Genomic DNA, 12,212 nt, shown 5'->3' on the forward strand with positions numbered 1-12,212 from the left:
TCAGAACTCCGTGGCTTTAACAAAAAAAAATGCTACTAAAACTTGCAAAGGATAGCAGATTGTTTTTAAGACTTTTATGACAGAGAACATGTTTAAAACTCGGTTCTGTTGTCTGCTGCCCTTGAGGCTGAAGCTGGGTCACAGTGAATCACACAGTTTTTGAAATTACTATAAAAATGTATGTGCAAAGATGAGAAGTTCAGTGCTTCATTCCTGCCCCAGATAACGAATCTGGCAAACGTGCCAGATAAGGGCTCAGCTCCCTCAAGAGACAGTCTGACAGGTATGTAGTCCCTGCTCTAAGGAGCCTTTAGGAACGGGAGCAGCTGCTTTTAAATCAAGACTGCAGAGAGATTGTGTTATTTTGGAGAAAAGAAAATAAAAACAAACCAAAACTCTTCCATGTTAGTAATCTTGTCGATATCTTTTTCAGAATGAGTCCAGAGAGACTCTCTTTCTTGGGTGGGGAAGGGACCTTAAGCATCATATGGTTCCAACCCCCTGCATGGGCAGGGACACCTCCCACCAGCCCAGGTTGCTCCAAGCCCCATCCAACCTGCCCTTCAACACTGCCAGGGATGGGGCAGCCACAGCTTCCCTGGGCAACCTGGGCCAGGGTCTCACCACCCTCATACGGAAGAATTTCTTCCAAATATCCAATCTAAAACTCCCATAGTTTTAGCTTAAAACTATTTCCCCTTGTCCTCTCCCTCCCTGCCCTTGTCCCAAGTCCCTCCCCAGTTTTCCTGGAGCCCCTTCAGGCACTGGAAGGTGCTCTCAAGTCTCCCTGGAGCCTTCTCTTCTCCAGGCTGAACACCCCAACTCTCCCAGCCTGTCTCCAGAGCAGAGCTGCTCCAGCCCTTGGATCATCTTTGTGGGCTCCTCTGGACTTTCTCCAGGAGTTCCATGTCCTTGTATTTGGGGCTCCAGAACTGAACAGCTGCATCCTGAGCCTTCAAGCTGTAATTTTGTGTTACTGTTAGTTGATTGCTAGATGCTGCAGCTGGTCATTAGCATAAGCGAGTGATCAGAAGACAAAACTTGAAGCTTGCTGTGGTTTTACTTAACTTTCTTAGTTTTTGAGGTTCAGAGTCCAGGTGGAGACAGACACGTGGGTTTGGAGTAACATACCTGACTGTCTCATAACTTCTGTGCAAGGTCTGTGTTAGTTCAAGCTCCTGGACATAGAAAATAAAGCTCTGCTGCACTTGTTGCAGCTTCTCATAGTGACAAAATGCATACAACTGTCTGGACTTGTAGACTTTCTCCAGGACTAACTGGGTAAGAAAATTAATTTCTACAGTGTGTCTGGCATGCTGTGGAACACTAGCAATGCATGGTAGATTGACAGGTAAAATGTCATGATACAACACATTGAACAAATGTACTTTGCCTTCAAATAAACCACTTTCAGTTTCAAGGCCAATGCTACCTGTATCCGTTAGTTGTTAAGAAGTGATAAACTGAAGAGCTCTAGTGTAGAAGAGACTATTTTTTAACCAAGTAGCCCAGCTACATTGACAAAATTGTAGCAAAGTTACTATTGGGAAGTGAGAAGGGGGAAATCAAGTTGTCACTTTAGAAGATGTCTTTAATATTAAAGCTAGAAAACACTAACATTCTATTCTACTCATGATACCAACTTGGCGTTCATTCAGCAGGTTCTTTTAAAAGAACAAATGATTTGTACTGTCCTATGTTATCTGGAATTTTTGCCAGTGCATGGAGTTGCCTCTGAAGTGCAGGAGTCTCTGCTGGTTACCCTGGAAACAGGGTCAGAAACTTGCACTTTTTTCTAGTTTATGCTGACAACTGGTCATATGGTACATCCAGATGCTGGGATGTGTCTCCTGCTGGTGCCAAGAAGCTATTTCTGATAGGACTTGTAAGACCTGCTGTTGTACATCAAACCCAGAAGAACATAAATGTTTTTAGAGTCTCTTAAAGTTTGTTGTCATACTCCACTGCTGTTGCCTGCTCTCAGCTTTTATTTCCTGCAGTCACAGGATTCCCCCTTTTTTTTTTATGATGTGTCTGCTCAGCAGTTGCTGCACGTCCTGCAGCTGTAGGAAATGATCTGGTATTATCCCTGCAGTCTTGTCTTTTTGAGTTGTATTTTCTTTCCCATTCTTAATAATCTAGTATTTTTCTGCTCTCCTCCAATCATTCTACTTGTTGTTACCATGTAGGCAGGATTTCCAGAGCCAAAACCTACTTAGAAGGCACAGACAGTGACAGGGGTGCAGTGACTTCTGCTCCTGGGGAGGTGCAGCCTGGTGCAGTTTGCACAGTGGGTAAGAAGATCACTGGTGTTTCTTGCCACTTTTGGACAAGCTACTACAAGCAGTTTGAAGTACAACTTGTGTTTTTTTAACATGTTTTCAATAAGGAGGCACCTAATATTTTTTTGTCATACTTGATGTTACAATGAAGTCAAAAAATGTGTGCAGTCCACATGCCTCTGGTTTAGGCAATAGGCAGTAGCATCTGCCTGCTTTGAAAGACTTGACTTCATGTCAACCATATGATTCTGTGTCCTTCAAACTTTCTGTTCATAAACTAATTAAAATAATACTCTGCTGAGACCAAGTCTTTTTTAGCTGGTTTGCTTTATTAGATGCATTGTCTTAATGAACACAGCCTTTTGATCTAAGGTGAACTGGGGCTGCTGTGTAGAAAAGGCTCTTGGGTCTCCCTTCTGCCAGCTTAGTTGTCTGTACACTTGTACAGTGAGAGCACTGGTTAACACAAACCAGACCAAAAAACAGTTTGTCTGGCAGCTTTTTTGCTCCCAACTGGGCTGTGCCACACTGCTGACAGGAGTGCTGGCATGGTTGGAGGGATGGGACAGGACACGACTGTCCCTCCAGCAGCCTGTTTTGGGTACCTGAGGCCAGGCTCCCTGCACCCAGGCCCTGCCTCTGCCCCCACAGCCTGTTCTGCCTCTTTGGGCTGAAACTTGTATTTCTGGGTGACCAGCCTGCCCAGGGAGCTGGTGTGGCTGAACACAAACTGGTTTTGTCTGGGCAGTTCATCTGCCATTGTAATGGGGGGGGGGGAAACACAGCTCATTGCTGGATTTTTTCATATAGCTACTACCTAGCTAAGGTTAAATGTGCTTTAATGTGCTATGAACTCAACTCATTACATAGGTAGGGTGACTGGCTTCATATAGTGTGCAAAACATCACTGGTGATTTACAACTCAGTTTAGCAATAGTTTTCTGGAATAATCTAGAAGCAATTGAAATGTTGATGTTGTTCTGCTTACCTGAAATGGTCATAAATGTACTGAGCTTCTGTGTGTATAAATATATATACACACATAGATCTGTTTCAAACCTGTTAAGGATGTGGGGAAGCTGCCTCGTAGCAACTGAAGCTGTCTGTTCCTCCTGCTAGTGCTGATCTGTGTCCTAGAAGGACTAAAGATCATCCCATACCAAGTGCTCCCTGCCTATGATCCTTCAGGCTCATGTTCAAGGAGAAGGGCTGGATGCAGGGACTCTGTGTAGCTCTGAGCTCTACACTTGAAGAAAATAAAGCTTGGGGGTTTTTTTGTGTGGTTTTTTTTTTTGTTTTTTTTTTTTAATAAAGTAATCCATTACAAATTACCAATCAGAAGAGAAAACCAGTTTGAAGTTCTGAGCTTGCAGGAGGCAATTGTGACAAACAGCTCAAGTGTAAAAGCAAGATCTTTGTGATACAGATTTATGAAAAAGATGTTGAGCTTGATGAAAACCCTGACTCAAACACAGGGTGGAGAACACCTTTAACTGAAATGTTTCACTTTTTTGCAGGTATATTTGAATGTTTTGATGATATAACTTTGAATGTAGGGTGCATGATGTTGAAATATATTCTGTAAAGATCCTGTAATTATGAAATTCCTCTTGCAGGATATAAGTGACTTTCAGGCATTCTTTTCAAAGGTCATGAGTGCAGCAGTGGGTGTCACAAAAGTGCTGAGCCACACCATATTGGCAGTATTTCCCTGGATGTCCTTTTGACAAGTCTTTAATGAATAAGCTAAATTGTGGAAGCACTTTAGGTGTGCATGTTCATTTAAAAGAAGCTGGAGAGTAAAGCACTTGTTTGTTGGGGATGTTGGTGTCTTGTCATGAGTACTGTGTACTTGAAAAAAATTTTTTCTTCCTTTTAAAATAATTTGATTAATCTAGGAAAGGGTGCATACAGAATAAAAGCCATTGGGCTAACTTAGTCTGAAAATATGTTTTAAAAAGATTATTATTAAAATGAATTAAAAAAATTGGCTTTATTACATGAAATGGCAAAACTTTCAGAAATGTCTAAGCTGTGGTTTGAGGGGAGGTGTGTGCATGTAAACTGGAAGGTTTAAGGGATATTATTAAAATTGCTTGACTGTGTCCTTATAATTGTTAAGCTGAAAAGCTGCATTGTTAAAATATTTATTTAAAATAAACTGTCTTGCAAATTAGAGGACAGTAGAAACAACAAAAAAAACTATAACCATGTTTGTTCTTGTTTTGCAGACCGTGAGGACCAATCAATTCTCTGCACGTAAGTGAAGACTTTTCCTTTGGGCATTTTTGGAAATCTGTATTGAGACCAAGGTCTTTGATACAGCTCTAGCAGTCAAACTTGGTTTTTAATCTTGATAGGCAGTGACTAATGGTTGAAGATCTAGCATGAAGTGATATTTAATGTAGGGATATATTCTTTTAATAATGTAATTCACCTTATTGAAAGTTTTACAGGTACGTGCCATTTGAGAAGTGTTGCTTAAAAATATCAGTTGAGATCTGAATCAGGGGGAAAAAAAGCTTTAAAATGTGTACATGTCTGAAATGCTGGGCTGTCACTACATGGTGTGTAGTGCCCGAGGGGGACATGAATCAGAAGTTGATACAGAAACCTTGCTGCACAGCAGCTTAGCTTTGGATCTGCTTCAAGTGGGAGAGCTCTGAACAAGTTGACACTAAGGTTTCCTTCTGATTTCTCTCTGTGCACTTGAATTTGCCCCACCCAGGATTAAACTTCTAGCTTCAGCTGAAATTTCTCAGGGATCTGGAAATGCAGTGGTGGGGTAGTCAGACGAGTAGGAATGTGCTTTCAGGCTTGTGATACTGCTGAGCTTATCTATCTTTGGGCTGCCTGAAGCAGGAGGTGTGAAGAAGCAGGAGGGGAGCCATCCCTGTTGGTAGCAGCCTGGGGGTTAGGATGGTTCATCTGTGTTGTGAAATCACACCTTGGCTCCATTCTGAAACTGCCTGCAGTTGGCAGTCTTGGGGATAACTTAACATTCAATTATCTGAGGGAGAGAGGGCAGACACAGTAGCCTGCATTCCTCTGCCATGGCTGTGTGACCAGTTGACCATCCTGTGTGCCAGTGCATACCAGCTGCGTTGAGGCCATAGTTTGTGAGGATGCCTGCTTCCCAAAATAGCCTGATGGTCAGATTGATTGCTGGAAAGAGATCTGGGTTCAATTTCCTTCTTGACATAGAGATTCAAGTCTTATGCTTCCTACAAAAGTGCCTTAACTGTCAAGCTCTATAACAAGATTGAAGGTGGTCCTTTCAAGCCATGCTTTTTTGAACTATGGAGATTATGAACACAGGATTCCTGGGGCCTAAGGACACAGAAGCAAAGACAGTCTGTAGTTAGGATAAAAGTCAATCCACTTAACACAGGCTTGCCTAGGTCTGCGGTCCCTGCTCTTAGCAGGACTTCAGTTTTCATGTGATGACTACTTCATCTGCAATGTACTAAACAGCCCTCAAAGCAGGGATGGGATCCCAGAGTGAAAATAAATGCTTTGTTCTTGTGTGTTTGTGGATGCTTTGACAGTATGTGCTTGCCTCAGGTGAATTTTTTTGAAGTAGCTTCATGTTTTGTGCCTATGCATGAACCCCACACTGCTTTACATGGTCAGCCAAGACCACAAAGGTTGGAATGGCAGTGCTACAGGATTTAGTGAATATCTGATCTGTTCATTTGCAAATTGGAAAGCCTTTAAGCTCTCTTGCCTTCAATTTTGTTATTACCTCACCTGCAAGATTACTGTAAGCTTTGATCCTTCTGTACTGAATAGGCAACTGAACCAGGGTTGAATTTTATATCTGGTCCAACACACTTCAGCATGAAATATCTAGATCTTCTGATAGGTTCCACATCTTGGCCAGGCAGCTGCTAAGCTCGGTACATCCATCTGTAGAGAACGTTTTCTTCCAGATGGTGAGGGGTGGGAATGGACACACATCCCTATAGTGAGTCCTCAGGAGAATGTGACCATGCCCAGTACTGAAGTCTGGAGCTGCTGGGGACTGCTCTGAGTGCAGTCCTAATATTAAGACCCTCAGAATTCTCCTCAGGGCCATTTCTTCAATTAGACATATAAAATGTTTGATAAATTGCTATTCCATGTACAGTTTCAGAAGCTGGTGCTAAGAGCTAGTGACCAATACATCCTCAAAGGAGTCAACACTATGTTGGAATCGGATCACAAAACTAACTATTGAAACTCTAAGTACCACGAGACAAGTTTTTACTACCTTTAATTCAGTGTCTTGGCTGTACCAGTGTTAAAGGTTATAATTGGCAGAAGTGTGGCAGAGTCTTAATAAAGCTGAGTTTCTGAACAACAGATTCCAAGCCCTGTTGACTGTCTTACTGCTTTAACTTGTGTTTCTTACTGAACTATCTACACAGCAGCATAAAGAAAAACAAGGTTAGAAAGGTCAATGTCACTGAATATGGTTTACAAGGAAATATGAATTACCTGAGTAATGTGGACAGATCTGTGGCCTCAGAATTATGAGGGATAAGGCATCTCCAAACTGGATGTACAGGACCAAAGAACATCCAGTCTAGGTCTTGCCTTTTGAGAATATGAAGACACATGATATGATAGATGCTAGAATCCACAGTGTTTCTGTCATCATGAGGCTGAACACCAAAGTTCCACCATAGTCCAGGATATCTTGCTAATGCTGAGTAACCATCAGCACTATTGAGATGCTGACTAAAAAAAAAAAAAAGATACCAGGGATTACCAGACTGGTGTTCAGGTTACTGAACACTTTACTCTACTGAACACTTTACTCTAAAATAGGTTTGTCTTGGACTGCTTATCAGCTCTTTGTCCAACTGGGGAAGATGTGCCATCAAAACCATTTGTATTCCACTGCCTGGATCTTTTTGTTAACAAGCAGACTATAAAGCCAGCTGCCTGCTGCAGTAGTGTCCCTAATGTGGTTTCCCTCGTGGGCTTCATGGGACAGCTGTATTCTTTTGTCAAATCTGCATCATAACCTCAGTGCTTGACATCTGGTTGGCTGGGCTGTTAAATCCCCTTCATGAATGGGACAAGGCCATGGCAGACTCCCTGGTGTAGCAGACCAAAAGTAGGTCTGTTATTTTGATCAGAGGTGGGCTAGTGTCCAGGACTTCTATTGCTGATTCTGTGGTGAAAAGGCAAACTGTGTGTTTCCCTTCCATGCCACTGGTTTTACAGGTCTTAGGCTGAAGCAGGAATAAGTAGGGTGGAAGGAGTGTGTCTTAACCACACCGGAGGTGGCTGCGGAAACTCCTTTGGCAGTTCATAAAAGGCTTGAGACATCTTCTCATCCCAAACTTGTCATCTCAGGACCTGGATCACCTCATTGACCCTGATTTAGTAGAGCTCAAAGTACTCACAATACTTTTTCTTTTCTCCAGCAGGAGTGGTTCAAGCTAGCTACTGAGAGAAAACATCCCTTGACTTGTGCATTCATCTGAGTGGGCAGTTATGGTGTGTGTCTCATTCTCCTCTCCCAGACTGCCTTGACCATAACTGTCTTTATGTGCATCTTGGAGATAAATCTCTCCCATTGCTTGATGAAGGTCCACCTGGTTAGCATCTTCACCTATCTGTCCTGAGCTCTAGTTGATCCAAGTTTCCTGTGTTTTTTACCTTCATGGCCTTCTAGAGTAGGGGGCCAGGTCAACTCTCAAGTAATAGTGTTTGAACAACACCTCACCAGATCTCTGGATCCAACCACCTTTTCTTCCTCACAGCCAGGAGTGCTGCTCTCAAGGGCATTCTTAGGTGTAAGTCTGGTGCTATTTCAGGCCTTTGGGTTTGATTTCATTTCTTCCTCTTCAAAGACTATCTCTGCACTTTTTCCAGACACCTTCCTTTACTTGGTGAATGTCCCGTCCATTCATGTTCACCTTGGAGAGCCTTTAAACCCTTCTCTTCAACTGCCTCACCTGCAAGATGACCTTAAGCTTTTGGTCCTTCTGGACTCAACAAACATCTGAATCCTGATTTATATCTGCTACACATGAGATTTTTTTACCCTAAGCATGAAAGTGTGCATCTTAAGGCAGCTAAATTGTCTTCATCTGTCCAAACCTTTAGGAAATATTAATCTGTTTCCTCTGAGAGGAGTGCAGTTCCCTTCATGCAGTCACTGCAGCGTCCAGATATGTAATGAAACTGCAAAGGTTGTTATCTAGTGCATTTGCTAACGTAGTTAAACCACTTTTGTACCTGCATTAAAGAATATCTTATCTTGAATATTATGTAGGCACTTGGAGATCTGTTCACACTTTGCCTCAGCAGTAGCAGTGTCAAATGATCCTGGTTGGTCTAGCATTTGGTAGACACTGGTCATTGTTTGCATGAGAGGGCAGCAGGCAGGCAGTACACCTGCAGGGGGAAGGTGCGTGAAGGTGGAGCTTCTTGAGGAATACAGTTTGCTAAAGTTATTTTAATTTTTTCCTCTCAAACAGAATTGTGCTGGAGAATAATCCATATTCCATTGAAATGCTGGACATACGGACATTCATCTAAATGCACTGTGTGGAGTGGGCTAGCCTGGTTCTCCAAGCATGCCTCTTGTTACATCTCATTTTGAAGGCAGTGGGGTCACTTGATAGTTTCCTGTCTCAACTTCATCACCTGCTAATGTTACATGAGGAGTTTGTGGTCTGACATGCCCTAAAGATGAGTAGTTTTGCTTAAGCAGGTGATCTTAAAGTTAGTAATATTTCCTCAAAGCCAAGCTTAATACCAGAAAGGGAAGAAAACCCAAGCCTGCTGCTGTGTTCTCTGCGTTCTTGTCCCAGCAGAGCATCTTGTTCTTCACCCAACATGGGAGTTGGCTTTTCAGGAGGGTATTACTTGGATTGAAAGGTGATGTGGTTGGTATTCCATTCTCCAGTCCAAACTCCATAACATGGATGACATCCTGCTCTTGCTGGAGCAGCAAGAGTTGTCTCCAAACATAAATTGATGTACCTGCTTCCTCTCTTTTTTGTTACCTTCTGTTCTCTGCCCTTTCCACTCTACATCTTGTGAGGAATGGGATATAGACAAGTGCATTGCTGAGGAGACTGTTCTGCAGGGTTCTGTTCTGATTTAGGGACATATAATCTCATGGGTATTTGTGCACTGACTTCCTTTCTTCTGGTCTCTTTTATTTGTTTCATCGTGTTCCCTTCTACTTCCCCCAACCACATCTGTTCTTGTAATTTGGTTAATACTTGAGCCTTAGGAACAGAGCTTGTAGAAGAAACTTTCTGATGAAATTCCTTCTTGTAGCGAGCCTTTTCTCAGAATGAACTAAAAGTCATTTTCCCATGTGTGTAAGGACTTTAATCTGCTCCATGGTATAACCCTGGTTTCCTCAGGTAGTAGTGTTGTGATTTCTTACACGTCCTTTGACCTTTCACCAACTGAAAAACCCAAATATGTGCACAGCCCCATACACCTGCAGTCTCTGAATGTACTGGACAATTTGTCAGACTTTGGTGAAAGTCAGATTATTGTCTGGCTAATGATGAGATGAGAGCAGCTGAATGAACAATGATAGTGAGAATTTCTTTTCAGCTTTCCAGTTGGATATTTTAATCTTGTGATGGTAACCACTAACAAGTTGTCAGTGAGGTTGCTGGAGCTCTTTGTACCTTAGTTCATCAAGCTTTCAAATAAAAAGCAAAAAAGCAACCCCCAAAGCCAACCCTTCTCTGGGGAGCTAGACTTAACTAACTTCCATCTAATCAGTCCCCCTAGTTAGAGTGCAAATGATAATTTCTTTATGATCTTCTGTCTGTTAATTCTTAATTTGCTGAAAGAAAGGGAAAAATAAGTAGTTCCAGCAACTTCATGATCCTGCTAAATTACATTATGAGCCTGTGTCAGCCCAGCATCCCTAAGAAATCAGTTCCAGGGAAGTGCTGCTAACTTTGCCATATGCACATACCTCACTGTACATGTTTTCATTTCTGTATCATGTGCATTTGTAATAAACAGCTTTGCATGTTGGTTGTATTTTTTTCCTTTGAGAAGCTACAGCTTCTCACATTTAACTATGTTTTATTGTTTCACTTTGATTATTGCTGTCCCTCAGTGGGCATGCCAGGCTGGTGATGCCCAAGATGAAGACATTTCTGTTGTGGTATACTAGGAATCTGAGAAATATTCCAACCTTTCCTGGCCTTGGTATCTTTTTAGCTGCAAGGTGACTTTTGGGAAGTCAGATATGAAAATGTGCTTCACTGCACTTTTACTATGTGCTAAATTGGAGAATCTTATCATAAGTTGATGGTATTCTCCAAACTGAGACTGGGCTTGATTAACAGTCATTCAGCAGATGTTTGCAGCCCTAGAGAGCCCTAATCTGAATTGGCTTCAGTAGGAGTGGTGGGGTGTGGAGGGAATAGAGGCTGCTTATTAAAGGACAACAGCAGCAAATACCAAGCATTTTTGTACACAACCTCTGGCTGGAGTCCAGCTTGTGACATTCCCTAGACAACTGGTGTTGAGATGATGTGAAGCATCTAGAGAGAAATGAAGGAGCTCTAAAGCAGCCTCATAAACAGTAAAGCCAATTAGTGACTCCTCTGCACTAGTCCAAACTATCTGTTGTACCTCTTCATTTCAGAGAATTAGCCAAGTGCTTAAGACATCCTTTTAATTATAGGTCTTGACTGTAAATATCTGTTAATTTGTAACTGGCAGAAGATCTGCTCAGTTCTGTCTGGGAATAAACATCTCTTCTGTTCTTTGCAACTGTTGTTTGAGAAGGACAAAAGACCATTGTTAGGGCTCTTACTTACGCAGTTACTTTCTCCTCCTAACAATTTAAGTGCATGCTCCCATGTTTTGGTGCCTTCTGTAAGAAGCTGCTTTGTGTGAAAGGAGGAATTGCTGGCACAGCACCTGGGAGCTGCAGGTCGGGATTCCTGTGCCTTGTGGAACCAGGGCACTGAGGAGAACTTGTCCAGCTGCCAAGGTGGTGGTGCCACTTCTCCTTTGTGGAAGAAGCTTTGCTTCTAGATGAACTTCTCATCTCAGGGCTTGTTGCTGATCAGGAATGATAGAACTAGACTGAAACTCCTAGGGCAGGGGAAAGGTTAGAGTGATTCAGAGTCCTATCATGGAAAATACCAGCTTGTTTGGTTAGTTTTTCAATAAATTAAATCACAGATATGATCTGTAATGGGATAGATGACAGTAACTGCACCTGACCATCCTAATAAGTTCCAGATGCTTATCTTCACAAATATTGTTAGTTTGCAGTAGATAACTTCATACACAGGTAGCAAGATGAGGAAGAGTCTGTCTTTGAATTTCAAAACTTTCCTTGTAGGTGAGTTTTTGTGTCCTTCTGTCTTGTGTGAATCAGCACTACACTTGGTACATCCTGATCTGTTAAGAGAAATCAATGGGGAGCTGGGTGGTGGTAGGAGGCTGCCAGTCCTTGCAATGGGACTTCAGTAAGCAACTTTTAAACTAATTTGACTTCCTTAAAACCCAGAAACTCATTTGGCCAATTTAGAAAGAGATGGTATTGCCTTGTCCTGCCAGCCTGAGTGCTTTGACTGTCACAAGATGATGTGTAGATGCTTCAAACCTGCTTGACAACAAGAAAAGTGACCGTTTCACTGCTTTATTTCTTTTAGAACAGTGTTTCCCCTGAAGGAAATGAGCCTTTCCCAGACAGGTATTTGACCTGTCCATGGAAAAGTAACAGCCATTACAAGGGGGCTGTGTGGGAAGAGCACAGCTGCTCTCCTGGAAGTCAGATCTGCTTCCAGTCCTGGTTGTTGTTGCCTGTCTGCTTTGTGACCTGAGAGTCATCTCCCACTGTGTTTGTTTTGCCTGTTTTCTAGATGTCATCTCTTCAGCTGAGGAAATGCCTCTTACCTTCTGTGCAAGATTGGGGCTCAGGCTGCTCAGAGG

At 42.4% G+C, this 12,212-nt stretch overlaps 1 protein-coding gene across 4 annotated transcripts in view; it reads left to right on the forward strand.

The window, feature by feature from the left end:
• Positions 1 to 12,212, forward strand: part of MYH10 (myosin heavy chain 10) — a 105,394-nt gene that overhangs the window by 32,760 nt on the left and 60,422 nt on the right. For all 4 annotated transcript variants that reach the window (XM_051634661.1, XM_051634664.1, XM_051634662.1 and 1 more), the window contains exon 4: positions 4,514 to 4,541. In XM_051634661.1, coding sequence (XP_051490621.1) covers positions 4,514 to 4,541 — 28 coding nt within the window. The remainder of the gene's footprint in view (positions 1 to 4,513; positions 4,542 to 12,212) is intronic.

The sequence above is a fragment of the Apus apus genome, chromosome 17, assembly GCF_020740795.1.
Source record: "Apus apus isolate bApuApu2 chromosome 17, bApuApu2.pri.cur, whole genome shotgun sequence".
Taxonomy (NCBI): domain Eukaryota; kingdom Metazoa; phylum Chordata; class Aves; order Apodiformes; family Apodidae; genus Apus; species Apus apus.